This window comes from Amblyomma mixtum, chromosome 1 (genome assembly GCF_055824585.1).
Source record: "Amblyomma mixtum isolate Tamu chromosome 1, ASM5582458v1, whole genome shotgun sequence".
Lineage (NCBI taxonomy): Eukaryota > Metazoa > Arthropoda > Arachnida > Ixodida > Ixodidae > Amblyomma > Amblyomma mixtum.
In genome coordinates, this window is record NC_143012.1 from 73,973,574 (window position 1) to 73,999,245 (window position 25,672).

At 44.6% G+C, this 25,672-nt stretch overlaps 1 protein-coding gene across 1 annotated transcript in view; it reads right to left on the reverse strand.

The window, feature by feature from the left end:
- LOC149366790 (receptor-type tyrosine-protein phosphatase kappa-like) overlaps positions 1 to 22,419 on the reverse strand; it is a 141,017-nt gene extending 118,598 nt beyond the window's left edge. The window contains exons 1-4 of the mRNA XM_089552409.1: positions 22,295 to 22,419; positions 18,031 to 18,112; positions 15,941 to 16,010; positions 10,966 to 11,108 (exon numbers count right to left, since the gene is read on the reverse strand). Of these exons, the coding sequence (XP_089408535.1) occupies positions 10,966 to 11,108; positions 15,941 to 16,010; positions 18,031 to 18,112; positions 22,295 to 22,343 (344 nt within the window). The 5' untranslated portion in view covers positions 22,344 to 22,419. The remainder of the gene's footprint in view (positions 1 to 10,965; positions 11,109 to 15,940; positions 16,011 to 18,030; positions 18,113 to 22,294) is intronic.
- Between the last annotated feature and the right edge of the window lie 3,253 nt (positions 22,420 to 25,672).

The window sequence follows — 25,672 nt, forward strand, 5'->3', positions numbered from 1 at the left end:
ACGAGTGAAAACTCGAGAAGTGTTTGCTCGCCTAAAAGCAATGCGGGATGAAATGGAATGTGTTCGTTGTAAAATACCGTAAAAATTTTTTTTCTAAGTTCTTCGAGATACGAACAAGAAATTTAAATATGATTTACTGTGAGCTCCACACCACACATTTCACACACAGGTTTGTCTTTTTTTGTTAATAAGAAGTTATGGGCGATGTGTGTGTGACCTATGCGTAACCGACATAAAATTACTTCGATAAAACGCTCTCTATGGCGGCATGATTTCCAATCATTTAAAATGGGCTTTATGGTACGCAGCTTGTTGTTTCCTTCATTTTCCCAAGAAGCTTGCCACTTGGCTCTTAGTTTGCTATGTACTAACTTCATGTAATCCCTAGGAGGCAAATTCACATGTTTTATTTCAGTGGTTCTGGTTTGTGCAGCACAAATGTCGGCTCTCTCATTGTCCCTAATACCAACATGACTGGGAACCCAGCAGAATTTTATAACATGTTTTTGTGTTGTACATTTACTATATTGTGTATGATGCTTCCATCAGTGGCTCCATGGCATTTTTGGAGTTTAATGCTGTAAGGACGCTCAGTGAATCTGTATAAATGATGTTGTTTTTGATGTTTTCATTTGTTATTTTCTGTACCGCAACACAAATGGCATAACACTCAGCGGTGAAAACTGTAGCACATGAGGGCAGTCGTACTGCATTTTTATTTTTTCCTTCTATTACTGCGCTTCCTACATGAGCATGAGTTTTTGACCCATCAGTATAAAATGCAGTGTACTTTCTGTATTTTAAGGCGGAAGCCTTTAATGTCTCATCGTTGTAAGCAGCAGTTGTCGACACAAATGTCACGCTTTTCAATTGGTCGAAACGATCGTGACGTCACAGTGCGCGAACTTGAAACGGGGCCAATTGTACTTTGGCTAGCAACCATGCAACCAACTGAAGGGATCGTATAGTGATGCTTCAAGTAAGTGGGACTGAGCCTAGTTAATTTCTTAATTACCCAATTAGCCAAATTAACTTTTCTAGTCAGGCCATATAAATAAATAAAAACAAGTAGGAAATTGGTCGAGCTCGGGAATCGAACCCCGGTCTTCGGCGTGCGAGACGAGCATGCTATCCACTCCGCCATGCCAGCTCAACGGTTTGGAATGAACAAGGCGCGTCTAGTGAATACGGTGTCTTCGCTCACTCCCATCCTCCTCCCTTCCTTTCCTGCGAGGTTTAGGTGTCCACCGAGATATGAGAGACAGCTACATTTCCTTTCCTCAAAAACCGACGAGCGAGGCGTAGAACGGAATGGGCGATGGCGTTCTATGTACTCCCTGGCAGCGTTGCCAGGCGCTGTCGCGTTCCACTCTTAGAGGCGAAGCTTAACATCTTAACCACACATCAGTGACCACACTTAAGGTCAAAAAATGCCCCCCCCCCCCCCCCTGAATTTTGACGGCTGTCCACCATGATATGTGAGACAGTTACTGCGTAATTTCCTTTCCTCAAATACAATTTTCATTTTCTCCATTACGGGCCCTCTTTGTCTTCTTTCAATCCCACTTCCTCCCTTTCTCTACGGTGCGATTCACGTGTCCACCGATATGACACAGAATTACTGTGCCATTTCCTTTCCTCAAAAAGCGTTGCGTTCAAAGGGCAAGGCATCGCGCCGAACGGGTGGTGGCGTTCTGTGGACTCCCTGGCAGCGCTACAACACGCTGTCGCGTTCCACTCCTAAAGGCGAAGCTTAAGCGACATTAATTAACAGTTAATTAGTATTCTTGCATTAACCAGTAATTAACGATTAATTAGTGATTTGTCATCACTTAGTAATTAGCACTCAATTCTATGTGACGCCACCAGTGCCAATGAAGCAGTGAAAGTGGTGCGGAAAGCGCTTCCGCCTGTCCGCACTTTAGACAGTCAAAGTTCCCCCTCAATTTTTTTCTTGTAGTGCTACATATTCTTGTATTATATGGTCGTGTGGCGTACAGGTTTTCCTGGGGTGTGTTAGTGTGACGTCACACACTGTGGGGAGAGTGTACCACGGTGGTAGCGCTTCGTGTGTTGGGGCAATATTTTTAATTTCATTTAGTATGTTCAGAGCTTGGCATTTTTTTCGAAGCGCAAGAGCAACGGCTTAATCACGTGAGGCTTGTTGTTGAAGAGTATTCGAGATGGGCATTTCGTGACAATTGGGTAACAGAGATGTTTGGGCTGAGAAAGGATTTTGAGGATGTATGTACAAGTTAGCGCAGTTCTTCTATCTTGTAAGGAAGGTTCATTAGTTTCCACATACAGGCTTGCTATTGGGGAAGTTCTGTAAGCACCGGAAGACAACCTTAAACCAAGATTGTGGACAGGATCCAGTCGTGTTATGTAGGACGGTCTTGCTGAGCCATATAATATGGAGCCATAGTATAACTTAGAGCGAACCAGAGAACGATATATATGTAACAGGGAAGCCCTATCAGACCCCCAGCGTTTTCTTGACAGTATTTTCAGCACATTGAGAGCCTTGGAAGCTTTTTCTTTAAGCTATTTATATGTGGTAAGAAAGTGAGCTTTTTTATCGAAAGTTATCCCTAGAAATTTATGCTCTTGTTTGACAGGTAATGGGGTTTGGTTTAAATATACTGTGGGGTCGGCCCGTAGGCCTCGTCTCAAAGAGAAAAGAACCGCTACTGTTTTCTGACGGGAAAATCTAAATCCGTTTCTATCTGCCCAGGTAGCCAGTTTATTTACTGTTATTTGTATCTGTCGCTCACAGGTAGGTATGCTAGAAGACGTGCATGCTATTTGGAGGTCGTCTAAGTAAACTGAGTACATTATGGATTTTGGGATTACTTTTCCTATGGAGTTCATTTTGATGATGAATAAGGTCGTGCTGAGAATGCAGCCCTGGGTTACGCCAGTTTCTTGAATGAAAGTGTTGGAGAAGGTTGCGCCTAGGCGGACTCTGAACGTGCGATTGGTCAGGAAGTCGCTCAAACAGCCCAGCATCCTGCCGAGGATACCTAGGTCCGCTAGGTCACGGAGGATACCGAACCTCCACGTGGTATTGTAAGCCTTCTCCAGGTTGAAGAAGACCCCGATACAGTGCTGCTTGCGGATGAACGCCTCCCGGATGGTGTTTTCTAGGCGGACAAGGTGATCTGTGGTCGAGCATGCTTTTTTAAACCCACATTGGTGAGTATCTAATAGTTTCCGAGATTCAAGTACGAAGGTCAGTCTAATGTTTATTACCCTTTCGAAAGATTTAGCAATGCAGCTGGTGAGGGCTATTCGTCTGTAACTGCTAGGACTTGTTGGTGGTTTTCCGGGTTTGAGAAAAGGTATTATGACTGCTTTTTTCCACTCATCAGGTATATTTCCAGTTATCCAGATTTTATTAAAGAATTTTAACATTGCCTCTACAGCAGCCTCAGAGAGATGGGCGAACGTAGCGTAATGCACGTTGTCTGGTCCTGGTGCTCTCTTTTTTCCAGAAGATAATACCTTATTTAATTCTTGCAGTGTGAGAGGCTGGTTGTAATCTTCATGCATACCTGCTCCAGATGGAAATTTTGGTTTTTCAGCTATTGCTTTGTATTTCTGAAATGTGTTTGTGTAATTGGATGAGCTTGAGATCTCGGCAAAATGCTCGCCCAATATGTTGGCCTGTTCTTCTAAAGATGTTTGTGTCCCGGGTGCTGTCAAGAGAGGAAGTGTGAAAGGGGTATGGTCACCAGTAAATTTACGAACTTTTTCCCACACTTTCTTTGATGTTATTGAACTGCTAATTGCGGAGACATATTTCTGCCAAGAGGTTTTCTCTGCATTTCTTCGCACATACCGCGCTCTGGATTTTGCCTTCTTAAAGGTAAGTAAGTTCTCTGGAGTGGGATATCGACGCAAAGCGCTCCAGGCTTTGTTTTGTTGCTTTTTTTGCTAATGTGCATTCCTGTTTCCACCACACTTTGTTTCTTTTGTGCAAGTCCTGTTGTTTGTGGTATAGCGAGTGTTGCTATACCACATTATGCCGCGATATTATGCATTCAGTAAACTTCTCATTAATTTCATCTGTGCTGAGGTGGTGACAAAATTCCTTTTCCAGAGTGGCACTTTTTGTAAAAAGTGACCAGTCGGCGAGCTGAATTTTCTAGCGCCGTGGCCTTGTAGGGATGATTGGAGTGGACGATGAGAGCCTGATGACGGTAGGTAAGTTATCGCTGCCCATGGGGTCATTTAAAACATGCCATTTAAAATCGTTGAAAACTAATGGTGATGCGAAAGCTAAATCGAGAGAGCTCATTTTTGCTGAGCTTGGACAGCAATATGTCGTTTTTCCCGTATTTAAATGACAGACGTTATTCGAAAGTATAAAATCTTCAACTGTTTGGCCTCTAGAGTCACAACGTTCACTTCCCCAAAATGGAGAGTAAGCGTTAAAATCGCCAACTACCAGAAATGGCTCCGGTAGTTCATCGATCAGCCCTTCTAGATCTTGGCATGTTAAAGTGATGTGTAGGGGAAGATATACAGAACATATTGTTATTGCTTCGTAGCTGATGACACTAACCGCAACCGCCTCAAGTTTTGTTTTCAGTTTGATTTCTTCAGCCGGGACGCCGCTTTGAATGACGATTGCGACGCCTCCCGAGAGTCTATTTGCATGCTCGCGATCACGCCTAAAAGTTTTATAATGTTTTAAGATATTTGAATGTTGTGGACCAAGATTGATCTCTTGAAGACATAAAGCTAGAGGCATCACTGACCCTAGAATATGTGTTATATCACTGTAGTTTCTCAACATTCCTCTACAGTTCCATTGAACCACAAATGTCATGTTTGTGTTTTTGGGTGGGAATGGAACGGAAGGAATTTACTGTTCTGGGCCCGTCACCGGGGTTCCATCTTTCCTTCGCTCGAGAGAGCCGGTCCGCCGCTGCAATGCGGGCGGAATGGGAGCTGTATCCGTCACCTCACCAGAGGTGCTGGAGGACCGCTAAGCCGCGGATGTGTTGGTGTCGGGCCTCCCCCGACGGGGGGAAGTCCTGCGGGATGCTGACCCATGGGCCGGCACTCCCTGGCTTGGACTTCGCAGAGCAGCTTTCGCTGCCCCTGCCTGGGGCGAGGGTGGCCCTGCTACAGGCACAGTGGAACTGGCCTCGGCAGGTGCCGGAGTGCTGTGTGGTGCTACGCCCCTGCGCACCACATCAGCGAAGTTTGAATTTGCTGAGAAGGCGAATGAATTTGTAAGTGCAAAATACCTTCTGGCTTCTTTAAATGAAATGTTTTTTTTTTGGTCTTTATGGTGATGATTTCTTTTTCCTTTTTCCAGGACGGACACGCCCTGGAGTACGCAGCATGGTCTCCTTCGCAGTTTGCGCAGCGTATAGCTGCGTCACATTCCTCAGACTGGTGGTCCTTTGATGCGCATTTCGAGCAGGTTTTGCGGCCGCGGCAGCTCTGTGAGCCATAACCAAACTTCTGGAAATTGAAACAGCGACGGGGATTGGGTATGTAGTGCCTTACGTTGACTTTCAGGAATCCTACTTCGATTGTTTCGGGCAGGCTGCTGGTGTTAAATGTAAGGACCATGTGTTTAGTGCATATTTCCTTGTTATCCTTGCGGATTTTGGTCCTGTGGACGTCAATTACATTTTGGTCGGAGAGTCCTTGAAGCATTTCGGTTTCTGTTAGGTGAATAAAGTCAGCCTCTGAGATAACGCCTTTGACTGAGTTGAGGGATCGGTGTGGAGTCACGGAGACAGAGATGTCCCCTATAGAAGCAATGTTTACGAGTTTCGAGCACTGGATGCGCTCGCGTAGTTCAAGGAGTAGGTCGCCGCTGGACATTTTTGATACCTTGTAGCCAGGCCCTAAGGTATCTGTTAGCCATTTGGTAACAAAAATGGGGATATGATTCGGGCTTGCTTTTCTTCACAGTTACTGTGCATAATATGAAATTTTGTGAAAGTTGGTTTCTTTTTAGTGAAAAAGTCGGTGCTTCGTTCCGCCCTCTTTTGAGAGAGCGATCAGGTTTGGAAAGGGGGGGAGCCATAAAAAAATTGATGTTTTTCGGTCATGGTGCCAGCCACCCACCATGGAGTCCAACAAGGGAACGCGACAGGAACTTGAAAGAAAGTCCTGCCCACGCCAGCTGTACACCTTAACTATAACCTAATATGACTCAACTCAGGGTAGTTGGTCAGACACGGTTAACCCTCGCCACCAGGAAAAAGAGGAAAAAACGAAGAAGAGAGGAGGATACAGGAAATTTGTAAGAAAGGAAATAGGAAAGTGAAAGATAGAGGGGAGGACAGGAAAAGGCGACTGCCGATTTCCCCCGGTCGGGTCAGGCCGGAGGTGCCGTCTACAGGAAGCTGGGGCCAAAGTGGTGTGTTGCCTCCGCCGAGGGGCCTTAAGGGTCCACACGCTCGGCATCGGCTCAACCACCAGGATCCCGTTTTCCACGGACACGGCGATGCCACGCACGGCTAAGCGCGGATGCTCGGGTCCGTGGTGAAGCATGCTCACCATCATCCCTCTGCGGGGATGTCCCTGCGGATGCTCGGGATACCCCGTGGTGTCGCCACTCACCAACGTCTGCAGGCTGCAGACGCCCCCATGCGGGGAGACTCTCTAAAGACTAAGGTCTATAGCTGCTTTAATTTGCTTTCGTCTATAGACGGTCTATAGACTTTCTATAGACTATACACTATAGATAGTCTACTCTCTGTAGACCAGTCTATAACAATCATAATTTTATCTAATAATGACATAAACACCGACCTTCGTCTAAGTGCAGAACAATGTCATTTCTTTTTGCACTGCATGCTGAGGGGACCTGCATCTGGTGACTGCAACTATGTCTGGAGTCCTTCACCTCCTTCGCTATTACGAAAATTAGCAAGCACTGCGGGAGGAGATTACAACACCCTCCTGTATATTGTTTTCAGAAACCTTGATCAGCTCGTTTTCGTTATACCATGACGTATATTGTCAATAAAATTAAATAATGCCAACAAGTAAGCCGGGGAAAGGCAGCCACTCTTGAAGTAAGCGCTCCCGCAAACTGTACTACATCAATGAATACGCCATTCTTTAAAGGTATCGCTCCAGACAATTCAATTCCAGCTTTTGATCGTTACTGTCCAACGCGCTGAATTCAGAAACATTTCATCAGCGGTTCTACATTTCTCTCTAAAACGTCTTGAAAATAAAGGGGGAAACACTGTTGTCAAAATTTAAGGATGCGCCCATCCCTTATAAACACTTTAGAATAGGCTCAAAGAGCATGGTCCTCTGTGTGATTAACATCTGCCATTTACACCTTTGAAGTTTGTATTCACGTCAAAAAGTGCTGCCACGCAACTATCGCAAAGCCAGCATTTTTTCGTTCTTACCCTTGCTAGACACCCTACCCTTGCACCTGTTTCTCCGGAGCCGATGACACGCTGATGTCGCGCATATCAGTTTTCTAAACACAAAAACACGCAAAACATACGTTATGCTATTCGACATTATAACTATTATTTCAGAAGTGTACCACATACTATTCGGTGGGAGATGCGGCGTGTATGGACAAGCAGTTAGATTTCGGTTCTGTTTTCACGAAAACAATAAGGTTTTTAGAGGGTAACAGAATAATTTAAGCTTATAAACCAATTTCCTTCCGTGGTCCTGGATACCAGATCCAACTGCACATGGCAAGAGTGCGAGTGATAAAAATACAACCGTGAAATGGGTTTCTATTTTACGTTTTACCCGTTTTACCGCGAGACGGCGGAAAATCATTCGGGCTGCAAACAACCGTGTGCGTGGATGCATCGGTGGCGTCGACTTGTTCTCTCGCGGATTACATTTTCACCAAAATCTAACTTCATCGCCCGCTTACGGCAAGTCCACACAGTTATATTTTATTGATTTGGTCTCCTAAACCACAATAAGCAGAGCTGTGCGTGCAGAACAGATTATAATAAGGGAGTAATTACTCATTGGCATCCACCCAAGCTTGGGTGGATGCCAATGAGTAATTACTCCCTTATTACAAATTTACTCCACCTTGGGGGATTCCCCTAAACATTTGACCAGAACAGATTATGTGCGCAGCGACAAACGTCCTATCTTCGTTTCTTAGCAGCGTTATATGTGGCGGAAGCCATCGGGTTCTCGACTAATGCCGCTTAAGCCTGTGCCACTGCCTTTACTAATCCGCGGAAAGGCAATCGGTGCGATACTCTTGATGGTAAGCCACATGTCGCGAGCACTCTACTAGATTTTTCGCGTTTCAAGTTAGATGCGCGGCCAGAAATGTCGTTTAGCCTGTGAATGACGGTCTAAATGGAACAGTGCGTTAGTTAGCGCCGTGTGAGCTCAATTTACTTGGCGCATCCCAGAACGTACATACACTCGCGTTCTGAGGTGGATTACATTAATTTTTTTAATTTCTGTGCTATCGCCTGTCCGGACCATGGAGGGCTGTTCTTTGTGAGGTGTGCATTGCTTGCTATGTATGGACGCTCGCTCGGTGCTCGTCGTGGACGCCGACGTTTCAGCAAAGGTGTATTGTAACGCTACAGACTGGAGCATGGGACGTTTGTCAAAGTTGTAGTCAAGCGGCGCTGGAGGAATGCTTATAGTGTGATGAGTGAATAAAATTCGTTGCCGGCGCGAATGGCCGGCGTGCACAAACACCGCGAAAAACCTACGAGCTGCATCCTGTCTCCCTTTCGTTGAACACGTATGGATTCGTCCATGTCTGTCATCAGAGCCGTTGGCCGCTGCCGCTGGCCTGCGGGCACTTCATTTTGAAAGCCTAGTAAAGGTCGGCTCGACAAGAGATGGCTTACATTTCGTTCCGAGTGGCTCGTTCATGAATCCCGCTCACGCGTGCACAGATTTCTCGAATAGCATTTGCGTGAGAGGCAAATTATGTGTTTCTAATTTCAGACTGCTACTTTACGAAAGCACCGATGTAACTCGCCACTTATATGCGCCTCAAATGCAATTCAGCTCTCGCTGTGTTATTATAGCTGCGCCTGTTGGTGAAGACGTTAATTGTTTCATTGAAACATTTTCGACTTTGAGCCCGTTCAATGCTTTCTCTGATATTTCTAGCAGCGTTAGGTTAGGTTACCTCCATACAAAAAACACCTCCTTACTACGCTGTTGGGGCTGCACTTGAAGGAAAAATTAAGTGAATTTCAGACGGTGTTTTATCGTGACAGTAATATGTTGTCTCAAGCTCGCGACTGCTTTTGAAATGGTGCAGCTGCAGCCTATGTGTGCTGTATGAGTTTTCTGAATAGTGAGCGCGGCATGGAAGCGCTGCAACCCGCTTGTTTCTAAGAGCGCGCGCTGATGTATGAGTATGTTGTTCCGTCTTTGTGCTTCAAGTTATAGGCGCAAATCTGTGGTGAACTGTTTCTCTTCTGCCTGCTGGTTTTGCATAGCTTGTGCCCGTTTAAGTAGATTATGCAGGCTTCATGCAGGGTATTTTGAAGAGCTTCTTCTATAGCGGTTATAAGAATAAATGCTACAATATTCTCCTTTTTGGACCACTGTGTAAGGCGAATTGAATCTGTATTTTGTGGAGGTGGCATTCTCAACAGCTCGTAGCGAGTCAATGAGGATATGTGGCACAGTTCTTCGAAGTCTTCTGTTACAAATAATGTAAAAGGAATGCCATATAGAGATCAGTAGTGGCTGTAACAGTATTGCCACACAGAAATCAGTATCAGAACTGGATTCAGAGTAGAATGCTCCAGGGATGATGGTTCTTTGTTACAATGTTTCATGAAACAACTTAGAATCTGTCATGTGCATTAAACGAAATGATGAAGACGGCGTGACAGCTCAGTGGTTATCATGTTCGTCTGGCGACCTGCAAGATGCAGGTTCGATCCCTGCCTACGCGGTCGCAGTTTAATGGAAGGCAAAATGCTAAAGTCCTGTGTACTCTGCACAGGTGGCCGAAGTTATTCTGCAGCGTCTAATATCGTGTGTCGCCTTGGGTCTTTGAACCCCATAAAACCAAACCAAAAGATCAAGATTGCCCTTCTCAAATGGCATAGCCAGGATTTGCCTTGCATTGTAAAGCACAGATGGAATGGGAATTTTTTTTCAGTTCCCTTTATATTAATTTTTCCTTTGTACTGTACAGGTGAACATGCCCGGATGATTGACTGCAGAAAACAGGCCGCAGGAATGCTTCTCAGGAAACTAGCCGGCATGTTACTTTCATCTTTTAGTTTACTGTGGTGCATTCATATGGCTGCATGTATTGCATACTCCCAGCCTGGATAGCTTGGAAATAAACTAAATTTGTAGGTAAATTGATCGTATCATTTGTAAACTCTGTCTGGTTGCCTTCTCAACAGTTGTAGACCATCTGTCTAAAGGCAGTCTACTAATGGTCTACTAATGGTTTAGTAGACATAAGTCTATAGACTGTCTATAGACAAAGATCTATAGCAATGCCAGGCCACACACCTATAGAATGTCTATAGACAATCTATAAACATATGTCTACTGGGCAGTAGACTTGTCTATAGACTGTCTATAGACAGTAATCTACAATCGATAAACATGTCTACTGGGCCAGTAGAATTTTGTCTGTAGACTGTCTATAGACAGTAACTACATTAAGTTTATGGCCACAAGTCTATAGGTAGTCTATAGAAAATGTATGGCCATAAGTCTATAGATCATCTATAGACTATCTATAGACCTGTGTCTGTACACGCAGAATGTGCAAACTACAAACCAGGGAGGAGACTATATAAGTGCAACGCAAAAGCGTGCTGCGACACGTCCTGCCAGTTCCTCTACCGGGACAAGTGAGGTAGACTTGGCTGGTAAACGCGCAGCGTGAAGAGCTGCACTCAAAATCGCATTGTATCAGGGGTAAACTTGTGGGGATACAAACAGCAAAATGCATGACAAGAAAGCAGGAAGAAGGGATTTCTTTACCTTTCAGATGTGGCGCCATATCGCATTGAGCCGGTGTAGTCGGTACGATTTACCTTAAAAAATTGCAAAGACGCTGTCATTTCTGATTTGTTCCAGGCCGATATCCGGAGGTCGTGAAGCGCGCTCTTGCAAATTGATGATTCCTTTTGGTGAAAGAAAAACACCATGAAAATATTTCTGTACCCAGAAAATTGAATTCTCCAGATGATCATGCAACGGTTATGACACGTTTCCAGTCGCGCTAAAAAAGGAGAGTACCATAACTAAGTTCGAGCAGTTAGCACCGAAATGTGTGAAACGCATTTGAAAAATTTTCTCAGATGACTGTTTGCCATCGCGTTGACAAAAGTGTGCCCACTTTCGTGACGATATCCTTAGCATTGAGGAGTTCTTCACGGTAGTACGTCTCACTGAACGAGGAGGCTAAAAGATCATTGTATTTCAATTGTGAAACGCGCGGCTCTGATTTCAGTAATAAATTAAAGCAAGCACTGTCTTGGTCAAAACTCTTAAGGGCAAACGCTTTTCGCTTCAGCCCCATACATAGAGCCATTACGGCACTATTGAAGACAGAATTACCTTGAAATGCTAGAAGAAGCTTTCTTCTCGCGGTAGAGAAGCTTCCTGCTTGGCTTGTGTTTTGAATGGTCCTCTACACGGAGCATCCTAGGAACATTAATTACGCTGCAGCTGAACGCTGTGGCCTTAAGACTTCTCACCAAAACTACATTCAGTGCCGAGACCCTGCAGCCGGGATACCACGAGCAACGCTAGATTATAAACTGTCCTTCCACGGCACTAGGCAGTGGGCCATATTTTGTAAGCTATGGAGGTTACTGTAAAAGCGGATTGACATTAACATGTGTTCAAAGTGATATCGATCTTTCAAAAGAAATCATTCCACAGAGGCCTGCCTGCTTGGAAAGGAAATTTATACCAGAAAAGAACGCGAAATAAAAATTAAAAAAAACAGGGTTTCACCACCTACTCACTTAAATCATCAGGTGTGACCGTGGGCGAGTTGCAACTTGCCCTTTTAAGCCATCGTTTAGTCAGCCGCCGGGTCACTGAGTCTAGACCGTGGATGTAAGAAGCGGAAGGGCTTCTAGCGAGCGGTTTACAGCTAGTCCCCGCGTCCGCTAAATGTGTCATGACTCAAGTATGAGCCTCTTGTGCGGGCGCGGCTCAGTGTCCAGCAAAATGATCCCCTCGAAGACAATCTTATGGCCACGTGCCTCGCAGTGTTCGGCCTCCGCTCTGCGATCTCTGTTCATTTGTTTGACATCCGCTTTGTGCTGCTTCATTCTTTCTGCGGAGTTCGTTGGTTTCGCTAGTGTACGACACAGAACTTCGAGAAGTAGGATCAATCTTCTGTTGAGAGATGGCCTTTGACAAAGGTCAGAGGCAATGTGGCATTCCGGAAGCCGCACTGAGGTCATTATGTTACCTTGCTGTTTTGCGGCATGTCAACAAAGTGCTTCAAATTTTCATTAAAACGTGTCATAGAGTGACATCTCCTAAATCGAGGCCCACAAAGTGTGTTCAGTTGCCTGGAGTGTGACTCTTTTTCAGGCGTTGTAATAGCGGTCAGCGCGGTGCACATCAGTCGGGCGAATGACCTGCAGTTTATTACAAACCCGGAAGTCAGAGTTCCACTGTTAGACTTTGTTGAAGGCTCCATCAATGCACCTATTAACGCCTAAAGAGATCTCCCCCTTTCTGTGTAATATGAAGTCAAGTAAGCCCAAAGACTGACATTGTATAAATTATTGAAAAGGCGCAATGACTTCTGACTTCCTATCATTAGGTATTGAAGCCTTGTTGAGATCGCAACTCTGAATACAGGCAGTGAGGGTAGACACTTCCGCGCAGTATTACGTATAAGTGCAGCTTATTTGATCACATGGAAATCGGGGTCCCTCGAACGCTCTTACCTCGTTGAATTTCCTAAGACACGTCGTAACGCCTACTTCTTCAACAGACGAGAAGGCGACTGGATCGCTGAAGTTCTTAAGCGTAAAGCACAGGAGGACGGTGAGCTCATTTTTGCTCAAGACATTCAAAGTGCAGCGACACCATCTTAGACGGCATGTGTTTACCAGCACATCCTGCTTTGCGAATCATTGCCATTACTTGTAGTGGTGCCCGGACCGCTTAAACAATATGGCCGTTGAAGTTTCAGACGGGTGATATTGTCCTCACTGCGTGATGGCTGAGAGCTTTGAACGGTGCATATGAATGCGCAATTTAGCACAGTCGCGAATCCGCGTACCTCGCAAGGAGCTCCACATTACTTCAGTTTTATTTCACTACCATGGGCGGCCGTCGCTTTGTGTAGTGACAAGGTAGCGTAGGAGTGGCAGCGTTCCCAAGTAAAATTTCTTCCGCGTTAACGATACCAGCCGTTAGTTGCCATCTGAAGTTAATATGAAACCATAAAATTATCTAGCTCACGTTATCGCCTAGCTCAAGCTGATGTAGGTGCTAAACCACAGCGAAGTCATTGCCCTGTCCTTTGCCAACTGTAGCCACCGTATCCTGCAAACTTCTAAATCTCATCCGCCCACCCAACTTCCTGGGGCTCCCTGCTACCCTTACCTTCTCCTGAAATCCACTCCATTATCCTTAAGGACCAGCGGTTGTTCTCCCGTCGCATTGCATGCCCTGCCCAAGCCCATTTCATCCTCTTGTTTTTTACCAGGATGTCATTAACTCGCGTTTGTTCCCTCACCCTACTCTGCCCGCTTGCGCTCTCTTAACACAACAGCGATCATGTTTCTTTTCATAGCTTGCTGCGTTGTCCTTAACTTAAGCTGAATCCCCCGTTTTTTTCTTCCACGTTTCTTCCCCGTTGGTGAGTACCAGTAAGATACAGCTGTTACATACTTTTTTTCTCTTAAGAGATTTGAGAGATATTCAAGCCGAAACTTTCCAAATATTTTTTCGCCGATTAATATCCTTAAGAAAAAACGATATAATTCCTGTGACCTGAGCGGGACTCTAGTCAATACACTCGTAAACTGAGGAGACAAGGGACAGAGAATGAAGGGTTCAATATGACAGACATTTGAATTGAGGAAGGCAACCGTCATCGAAACAGAGGAGCATAAGGGACTATTTAGACTCTTTTATTTAATTGGTAGGGTTAATAAACAGGTAAATATTAGAATGATTATATTATAGCTGAAAGATAATTGATTAGAAAATAGAAGAAAAAACTACCACATGCCACCTGTAGGGTCCAACTGACGACCTTCGAATCCACAACCTTCGGTGGTCGTGGATTTTGATCGCAGTGGTGGCTTGCGGCTGTGTTTTTTTATTCAAATTTGTAATCAGTTATCCTTCAGCAATAAAATATTTTCTCTATTATCTCCAGTGAGTGAGAAAAAAAATTTAGAAAATCGAAACTTTTCCTTATGCGCGTTGGTTTCGGTCACTGTTGGCTAATGTGATAGCAGCCTAATGAAAGGAACGCACTCCCACACCACAAATGGCAGCTTTATGCTCCCGAGTCCTGAAATCTAAATTTTCTCCTCCATTTGTTTTAAATTCCTTAATTACAGTATAATTTTCAGTCCGCGTCTTGTTTTAAACAATCTTTAGCTTCTGTTCAGCTGTTGGCCTTGGGCTGGTAGTCTGTGATATTGTCTTCAGGCAGTGGAAATACTACAATCACATACGTCTTTTACGGCGTTCTTAAAAAAAATGATTCTACAGCCTAAGCAGAATTGGAAGTATGACGTACTACGGAAGTAACCCTTGCTTGTGTTGTGTAGCAATAAGAGCGCTCTGAGCAGCCACTAAGTTGGCTTCTGCGTAAAAATACGCTTCCTGCCAAAACGACCTAATAGGAGTCATAGAACTCACAAGTTTGTTACGCTTCATCATAGGAATATTTGTTACTTTGAGAATAAGATGTATTCGGCTGAGTAATAGTTCAACGAAATAAGCTTCAAACGATATTGCTGCTGGATTTTGAAGGAATGGAGACTGGCAACAATGAACCTCTAGAAAGGTCAGATAGAGAAAACTGATGCTCCAACATCAGCAAATATTGTTAGTGTACGTTCAACTGAATACCCGGGAATGCGAAGTATGTTTTGATTAACACTGACAAACGAAACCTTTTTCGAAGTTTTTCCACTGCCATTTTGATTACCGGGTAGTGCACGGTTACTTTCATTTACCCATGGGTTTTAACACAAGCATTTCTATAAGCCATAAGCGAATATCAAAGAGGATAATGACTACGCCTGGCGACCTGGCGCTTAAACAGGCAAACAGCGGGGTGATGGGATTGAGAACGGAAAGAGCGAAAGAGTGAGCGGCACAGTCAAAATTGGTCCCTCAGCTCAGTCGTTCTCAGGAAGCAGAAAAGCTCGTCGTAGGCCTTGAGGGCAGCAGATTGTTGTGGCCACCGCCCCGGATCTTATCCGCTGTTGAAGTATCTCAATTCGACGGGCACCTGAGGCCTTTCTGGCCTGCTGCATATGTGTGAGTATTGCCCTCATGCTCTTTCTCGCTTGATTCTCTATCCTTCAATCCCATTTTTCCTTTATGAAGGCATTGATCACGAAGAAAAAAGGGTCGATAACACGGTTGCTTATCGCAATTTCGCCTCGTTAAAGTATTCTTCCTACCTGGCCTCTTTAGCAAATTGCTTCAGCTCGTGCTTTCCAACTGCCAGCCTGAAATATTTTTAAAGCAGAGTTTTAAGCTGTTGTGGCCGTATGTTGTAGCTACCTAGCTGCGCTCTTCGTTCTAGATGCCTGGCCCTTTTCCCGATGAGTTGCGTGGACTTTTGCTGCTGACATCTCAAGCTGCGGCATTAAATGTGCCATGGCGTGTAACGGCAAGAACTTTAAGTGGTATATTGAATCTAAAGGGTCAGAAACGTCTACTTGGGCTATATCACCTTAAATTCTGTCGAAAAAATTCACAATCAGGATGGGCATAAACACACTGTACTTACCAATGCATAAAACACGGTTCCGTAAACATGGGCTCTGGTTTCGGTTAAGCAAGCAGACATGCAGTGAACCCTGAAATGAGGGGCAAAAACCTTAGAAATTTTTTTACTCCACAGAAGGGAAAAGTATTCGCAGGCAAATAAAACAAAATACGATATGACATTAGCTGGAAGACGAAATATGCAAAATTGTAAAACTGCGAACCAAAAAAATTAGCGAATTTGAGTAGTAATTTCTTCTCACTTAATAAGACAAACATTTTTTCCCCTGCATGACTGCGCTGCTAATGGGAAGTTTCAATGGCGGAGCTACCTTCTTTATCACATATTTTTTGTGCTGCTACTCTGCACGCCAATTCCTCTAATCACACATGACAACATTGCTTGGAGCTTTTGTTACTGCCATTGCCCTTGTATTTTAATAAATCAACTACCACAAAACTTTCGAGGGCCCCCATTTGTTATTTTAGCAGTTATGTGGCTTTTCTCAAAACTGCAAAATGCTTTCATGTTTTTGATTGTAATTACCATGCATAGGGAGTTTTTAGAACGTAATAAAGAATACTCAGCACACATTCCTGTTTTTTTTTGCCTAAACCCAGAAAGTCCTTTCAATCATAATTATTTCGTACTATGCATGGCGCGAAAAAACAGCCTCAAGCTCGAAGCTTGCGGCCTGCACTTCGTAGCGGCATGGAAGCGTCGGCCACTTCCAGAAGCAAGTGAACGCTGCACCTTAAAGGAGTTCAGACACCTAACTTTTGGGTGCGTTTTTTCTTGTATAATTATTGCTTCCGCATCATTACAAACATCACTCACCATGTGGTATTTTCCTGCAAGCGCTAAATGATCATAATCGAATTTCTTTTTCATGCTGTTTCGGTTTCAACAGCCGACCAATGTCTCTGACGTCAAATTGTGGTTAGAGTTCATGTGAGGCTTGAAAAAACTGCAATATTATCGCTGGTTCTACATTCGTTGTCATTCCGGCTCTTGAAGGAGGCTGGCTTCAGCCCTCTAGTGAATAAAAATGATTAAGCCGCGGTTATATCGACGTTTTTTCATGCCTCACTTGAAGTATACCCACACTTTGACGTCGCCTCCAACGCTGGGCTGTTGAAATCGAAACAGCATGAGAGAAAAATTTGATTCTAAATTATATAGCAGTCATAGGCGAATACGACATGGTGATTCATGCATGGTAGTGTCTTCCGTATCATTATATAGAAGAAAACATGCTAGCGAAATTAGGTGGCTATATTTCCATAAATGTATGAATCTGATATTAACCGTTTGTGACCAGGGCTACCAAGAGTTAAAAAAAGCGATTTCTAAAACATTGCGAGAAATCAGCATATTTTCTTTCTTAATGCTCAATAACTACATTACCTCTTCTTAAGCAGCAGCCACGATCGTTTCTCCCATTCCCATTATTTTATTGTGATGCCCAAGAAAGGGGAACAGAACCTTTCGCGGAACGGCACTCAAACCATGCTACCCAACTGACTTTACACAGCCGCCATTCACGAAGCTACGATTTTGAAGGGTGGCCACCTTTCATTACCACCCTCACTCGTGCCTGGCCGTGGGTCAGAAATCGTGCTTTAAATGCATTCTTATCAGAATTTCTATAAAAAATAAACACGCAGCATGGCTCCATCGATGCAACCATATTATCCTTACCTAAATGGCCATAGTTAGGACTAGTTGCTTAGGCATTGCAGGAGTGAAAAAGCGTTCATAGCGGCCAACGCACAGCAATAGAGAAACTCAATGCGTCTCTGTTTTTCTGTGTCGGAATTTTTGAGCACCTTTTCACCCCTCTAACCTAATTAAAGAAGAAAGCGCGAGAAACTAATTTATTGAAATTAGAGTACCAACATAACCGCATCAAACCTGGCACACCACCTGTCACTGAACAATTGATAGTCGATTACTTTCAACTTGTCCTTTCAAATTTGGAATGAGCTAGCGTGGCACCAATTCTACTATAGTCGTTTATGATTATTTTAAGGGTGCAATGAAATCCAAATGGCATTTAAAGCGTGTTGACCAGAAATTTAGTGATTTAATACGCAATATTTGACACTTACGTGCATGTCTGGTTGTAGCCGCAGCTGTCTCTTAGGAACGACTCCCCAGTCTCTAAACAGTCAATAGTTTTGCAACTTGTGCCTGTAACAAAGGAAAAACAAAGATTGCTGCAAATATAAAAATATTTCCGCTGGCTATGGATTAATGCACTGATGATCTTTACCACGGACTTCTTTTCTAGAACTTTGAGGCCGTTATTCACCACCTGCTGTCGGTTTGCCCGGCGCTGAAGCCGACGAGAATTCGGCACCTAGCGGCGGCGGGTTTTTCACCCAATAATAGGGCTTCGTACACCGCTTGGACAAAAGGGCCTCATCACAGTTCAGTCCTCGATTTCATTAGATCAGCAAACTTTTCTCATTTATTTAGGCCCTCTCATCTATCATTACCTGCTGTTTTATGCCATGGGGCAATCAAGCTCACTTTAAAAAAAAAAGCAGATGATTCAGTAACCAAACCCAATGCCCGAGGTAACGCAGTTTCAATCACAAGGGCCAAGCGCAGCTGACATTATCATCGTTTTCAACCCAGCTGTGTCCATTGGAGGACCGGGCCTCTTCCATAATGCTGCAATTAATCGTCAAGCATGAGATGCGCCCAAGTTTATCTTCGCAAACTTCCCTATTTCATTCGCGCACCTCATTTACTCGTAGGATAATATTAACGAACAACGGTTATCTGGCTTTCGCATTACAGGCCTCTTCTTTATTTTGACTCGATATAGTTAACTCTCGCTTCTTCTCTTACTCAGCCTAGAGTCTTCCTGTTTTTTTCAAGAACGATTGTTTTATTTCTATAGCCTGCTCAGCAGTCGTCAGTTTCAGATCAACCTTTTTCGATAGCCTTCACGTTCCTTCCCCATAGCATAGTGCTTCGAAGGTTCAGCTGTTAAGCACTTTCCTGTTGAGAAATATTGGCGAACTGTTATTAATAAAGTTATAGTACCTCTAAAATGTTTAGAACATCATTGTTATTCAAGATACCTAATTCTCGTGGTCCGGATCTGGGGTCACTACTTGCCATCAGAAGATGTTATTCCCTGAACACCTCTGCTGCTTAGCTGCCTATCGTAAACGATGTTTCCTTGCGAAATTTCTGAACATTACTTCAACTTTATTCATGTTAATCTTTATACCGACTATTCTTCGCCTGTCTAGGTCCCTAATGATCCTTTTCAATTTGTCACAGGTGTTACTTTGCAAACAAATGTCGTCCGCGAACAGCAGATTACTTAAGGGTTTCTCCATTAAATTTTTAGTCTGCACTTCCCAATCTAGATATCTCAATACCTCCTGTAAACACTTTCCTAATTGTACTCGAGGGATAGTTTCGACCCACCTGACACCATTCCTTGCTATATTTTGTTACGTTCTCTTCAGAAGACTGTAAAGGGTGAGCAGTCGCTGCACATATTTTCCAGCACTTTAAGTATACCTCTTCCACAACCTGGTTCCGATTATCATGCATGGCAGCTGAGGTTTCGACTGAGTCAAATACTTTCACGCAATCTATGAAAGATCTTGTAGCTGTATGTTAATTCTGCGCATTTCGAAATCATCTCACTGCAGGTATGAGTATGGTCATCCATGATCTGAGAGTTCCTTCCAAATGCGTGCCACCCCATTCTTCTTCTAGTTGCTTCAATTTCGTGGTCTGTATCTTCGGTCACTTTCCGTGGTAGATATATTCCTACCGTTCTACCACTCTCCACACCTAGCCAGGTTTCTTAAACTGGCCTTTCCTTCCGAGGCTGTTGATCATTTGTTCAGTTTTCTCCATATTAATTTTTAAACCTACCGTTCTACGCTACCGGTCTAAGTCATTCACTGTGCTTTGCAATTCATCCTCTCAATTATATAATAAGACAATGTCAGCAGCGCACCGCAGACCACTAAGGTGTTCTCCAGCGTCCGAAAGCAAGCAGTGAACATCCCTGCATAGATCGTGCCTCTGTTCGTGGCATCGGTTCTAATAAAAATTTGCTTGCTGTTTCTATGGTGGAGTAATTGCGGTGCAGCAGCTAGAGATATATTCTAGTATGTTCACATATGGCTCTTCTACACCCTGACACGCTAACGCCTGCATAACTGCTGAGGCTTGGAATGAATCACATGCTTTCTCAGCAAAGCAGAAATCTGGGCGAGTTGGTAAGTATTCATGATATTGTTCACAGCGCAACAAGAACGGGAAAAACGAAAGACGATAGAGTAACACAAACAAGCGCTTTTTTCCCCTTCTTGTTGCGCTGTGAACAATAACATGCTTTCACGTAGTTCACGAAGGCTATACGTAGAGATTGGTTATATTTAGCGCAATTATCCGTCACCTGATTGATAGTGTGAGTATGGTTGACTGTCGAGTAGCATTCACGAAAGTCCGCTTCGTCCTTTTATTGATCGCAGACTATGGCTGTCCAGGTTCTATTAGAAATTTTCTCATTAACTGCCTTTGAACAATGGACAGTAAACTGATCGCTCTGAAATTTTTTTTGTACCTTGACGTCCCCATACGCATCAAATAGGACGATCTTTAGCGTTCTTCACATAATCTTTTACACACGAGGTCACGAAAAATTGCTCATTGAGGGTGGCCAGTTTTTCCAGCACAATCTCACAACGGTCCTTCAAGAGACCTGCTGTTACCTGACATGCACTAGCTGTTTTCCCCTGTAACGTACCCGGCTTCTATAAATGCTAGCTTGCAATTCTCATTCGTGCCCTTACCTTGAAGAGTTTAGGTCACAAGGTGCTTGCGCACACACTGTTAGAACAACCTCTCCTACGGGCAACCAGTGTGTTCTCAGTTGAAGTGTCTCTGTGCCAGCGCCGCCAGTATACATCGTGGCACCGAAACCACAGAGTAAGCGTAGCGCCAAGCAGGAGCTTTACCACCTCGCTTGTGCTAACCTCCTTCTAAACCCCAGCTTTGGCTATGTGGGCAGCTGCTCACTGTGTGATGTGCCAAGTTTTTTTTAATTTTCGCTTTAGTAAACACACAAATCACGCATCCAAATTTGATGGCCGGCTAGATTGGGCCCATAGTCACAAAATAAGAAAAGCAGCTCATAGCTAAACTATTACATATTACTAAGACACAATGTTTTTAAAGGGGTTGAAAGTTGCTAGATATTTTGATCTCATGCCGGATGTCACTAAGACACAATGTTTTTAAGGGGGTTGATAGTTGCTAGATATTTTGACCTCATGCGGGATGTCATTCCAAATTTTAGCGCCATAGAACTGCAGCAATATCTGACCATAAAGGTTGCGTGTTAAAAAGAGATTCAACTTTAAATGGCTTGCATTCCTCGTGTTAATCGTAGGCAGAATAAAAATATCGATTGTGAGTTCGAGCAGGCTAATGGACCCGTCTGGTCAAAAATATTGAACTATTGCTGGGATTGCCACTATGAAGAACCATTATGTTTTCTTTCTTTCTTTCCTCCTTTCTTTTTTCTTTCTTTCTTCCTTTCTTTTTTAATTCTTTCTTTCTTCCTTTCTTTCTGTCTTCCTTTCTGTAAGGACAGCAGCTTGGGCATGTTGGTTATTCATTCTTGATGGAACAGCGCAAAACATCGGAACAAGAGACAGCGCTTGTCTCTTGTCCCGATGTTTTGCGCTGTTCCTTTCTGTCTTTCTTTCCCTCTTTCCTTCTTTCTTTCCTTCTCTCTTTCCTTCTTTCTCTCTCTCTCTCTCTCTCTTTCTTTCTTTCCTTCACTCCCTCCTTCATCCATTCTCATAGAGACTGTTTGAGGCATGGATGGAGAAATTGGAGAACTGCTGCTGCTTTCTAGGTTGCTAGAAGGGGAAGCGTGAAAAGTTGGCCACGCAGGCTAAATAGCGGAGTCACCCTCTTGCGTGTTCGTGCCGCTAGGCCAATTTTTAGCGCTGCGGTTTGGGTGCGCCTCCGGGGTGCCCTCACATGTAGCTGCAAAGAGGGTGCCGGCAGAGGATTTGGGCGGCAGGTAGACAAAACTGAGACCGCACTGTAAGCCTAGTGTGGGTACCTGCGCACCCGGGGAACTCTGGGAACGAAGGGGTCGGCCGTTTTGCCCGAGGCCTAACCGACCGGACCCTCGAACCCGGAAGCTCTCGCCAAGGCCCCCCATCCTATGCGGAAATTATGAAAGAATAAAAGTATAATAAAATAAATAAAAGAATAAAAGAATAGAATAAAAGTATGAAAGAATAAAACTGCAAGCAGCAGTCCTGGAATAAATTGCGGCAATCCTGAAACAAGTGACACACTGGATTGAAAACTCACCCACAAAGCAGGCGAAGAGGAGCATTAAGGCAACGCCCGGACGGAACATGACGCTTGACGCATGGGACCCAGCCTATGCCCGTTTGCCGCAGGTCGTGCTTCTCAGTCGGCGCACAGGCCCAGACTGAAAGGGTGAAGGCACGATGTCGGCAAGATGCTGGAGCGGCGTTTTAAAGCTGCTTCCCCGCCACTACGGGGCGCAGTGGCCGCGTCGAGGCGGCGCTGGCCGATAACTAGGCGCATGCTCGTCCGATATTCTTCCGCTTTCCTGTCTGATAGCTCGCTTCGTGTGAGTAGCTGCTCCTCAGAGCTTGGTCGCAGGCGGTCTCTTCTCGCCGCTCGTGCTCGTCAGCCGCCATGCTGCCATACTCACCGCGTGTCTCCTCGACTGCGATGGCAGCGCGCATTCACGGCGGTCGTGGCATTTATGGGGCATTTTTTAGGAGAGAAATGAAGCACTGTCTAGTTTTTCTTCTCTCGCTAATCATTCTACAATTGCTACAAATTCTACAAATTCTTGCTGCGGAGTTTCGGAAGCGTGATTGTCGCTGACGGCGACTCCTCCAAATAGTAGAAAGTAGCTTCTGCGACGGACGTCCAGATTGCGTTTTTGTTTATGCATTTTTATTTTCTGGCAGTAATGTTGCCTAAGGATTCTGTCTGTTCTTTACACTTTCGGGCGGCGGAGTAGTTACGAAGTTGGGGAGGAGGAATAACCGCAAACTTGACAGGACTGAAGATCGAGAAGAGGACAGGACGAGCGGTCAAGTTTGCGGTTATTCCTCCTCCCCAACATGTCTGACCAACTGGCCCAAAGCTTCCCCTTGTAGTTACGAAGTGGTTACGTTGCACCTTAAACCTCGCCCTTGAGGGGCACGGACTGAAACGGTTCCTCGAGAAGTGGTTCTGATACAGCGAACTGTTACAAATGATTGGCGAAATAAAAAAAAAGAGCGTTTTATTTCTTTCCTTCAAAAACAGCACATAAATGCGACGGGCGCCGTGGAAGCACTCGTCATCGCAGTTTCCGGCTCGCGCGCCGAGTATACGGCGGCCACACGGCGGCTGACAAGCACGAGCGGCGAAAAGAGCCCCCCCGCGGCCAATCTGTGAACAGCAGCTACTCACGCTAAACAACGCGAACTGTTCGAACTGGCGTCAAAACATTGCCTTTGGCTATATGTGGCTATTTTTGGGCTGCATTGTTGCCTGTGCATACATGTACAAAAAAAAGTAAAAGCCGTTATAATCTCTGCTCTGCAACGCATATCTTTAGTGATTTTGTTACAGCCTTTCTCGGCTTTGTGCTGCAGAGACCGATGCATCTGCGGAGGGGCCATTTTCTGAGCTGAACACGCTGTTAGCATTCAGCAGTGAAATATTGTTTGAACGTTGGGGCATACGAGGCGACTGTCATGTGTGTGCAGCCCAACAGCCGTTGCACAAAACAAGAAGGCAGAAAATGCGTTCTTTTAAAATGTGTGTGCATTTCCCTACAGCTAGCCTGTATGGGGGCGATTGATGCGCTATTCATCGATCTTCGCTACTTGTTGTACGAGAAAACGTCCCCAAAAAACCAGCAATAGCGCAGGGAAACACCATCATCTCGGTCGATGTCCCGGATAATTGGTTGATGGCAGCAGTGCTACCAGTGCTGGCTATCATGTCAAGACCAGCTTCTGTGCGACAAAATGGCTCAGCGTTGTACCTGCCTTGCGTTCAACAGTCAATAAGTGGGTTACCCTACAAGCTCCTTTGAAACAGTGAAAAGCAGTGAACGCTGCAATGCAGCAAGAGTATAAAGCGAAATGTGCACTCATGGCTAAAGTTTACTTCTTCTTGAATTTCTAATAACAAGCTTCAGCGCGAGGACCGGGCCCTGTCAGGCTAAACGAGGAATTAGTTCTTTTGTAAAGCGCTAACGGCAAGATTTCTAATGCCTGGCTATGCGGAGCCTGACAAACCGGAGCAGGAGCAACACATATCTCATGTGTCAAGGCATGCGGTATGGGATTTCTTTTTCTCGTGAACCTCTAGAAGTTTTCCCTCGGCGACTCTGATAATTTCTCATGGAAAGGTCGGCAACTTTATTATAGAGTGCAAAAGTGCGCTGAAGCAGCTTCCTGCGAACCTCAAGCTTCGGAGTGACCTGCATCTTTTCGAAATTCGGTACTTCTAGCAAAATTTCTGCACCAGACTCTGAGTATCGCCTGGTCGAAATAAGAGCTGACGATTTGGCAGAGGGCACATGGTCGATAAATTAAGTATGGGTAAGCGTGAGCAATACAAAAAAACAACGTTGCTGGCAAAACCCACTGAAATCTGAGCTCACGCTCTATTTGTTGTCAATACCCGAGTTAGACGCCGCCGTCGAACAAGTGTTCAACCAGGTGTCGCTAATTAAAACCAACATGCGAAATAGAATGCCCAACTAGTCGTTGTAGACGCTCCTCCACGTCACGTTCGGGCTCGCCAGGAACGGGGGTGGCGGATTTTCAACCAGTCCAGTAATGTCTGTCCCGTTTCAGCACCAACATATTTCGTATGGATCAAGCAGTTCCGCTTCCCGACAAGCTCTTGATGACTGAGATCCCTCTTAATTAAGCCCACTTTCTGTTTACTGTTGTACTAGATTTTGTACAAACCGCCATTTATTGTTCTAAAATTTGGCTTGGAATTAATTGTAGTTTTTAATTTTGATGTTGTGTTCTCGGAAATTACCGTGAGCTTGAACTACACTATTTAGCTGAATGCATAATATTCCACGGTGACTTTACTGTGGGATGCTATTCGTGCTTTGTCCTTTTTTTTCGGTATTTTTTTTTTGCTCTGAGAAAATCAAACACGACATTTTTGATACAGACCGCACTTGCCTTATCACGGATTAGCTTGCATTCCTGCGTGGCTGCACTTCTTAAACTGGTGCAGTATCTGCTTTCCGTAGCTCATAACCGCCCCGCCGCGATGGCTCAGTGGTTATGGCGCTCGGCTGCTGACCCGAAAGACGCGGTTTCGATCCCGGCCGCCGCAGCTAAATTTCTTGAAGGCGAAATTCTCGAGGCTCATGTTCTGTGCAATGTCAGTGCACGTTAAAGAACCCCAGGTGGTCGAAATTTCCGGAGCCTTTCACTACGGCGTCTCTCATAGCCTGAGTCACTTTGGAACGTTAAACCCCAATAAACAAACAAACAAACGTAGCTCATAACCTCAATGATGGTGCGTACTGGGCGGGAAAACTATGCCATGACCGCCATCTGAGAGGTCATGTGTGTCAAAAAAATAATATGCAAATATCCTCGCATAAAATTAATTTAACATACCTGAGGAGTTAACTCTGAAAAAGTAGATTTCAGGCTACTTTTAGGCTACTCAAAATTT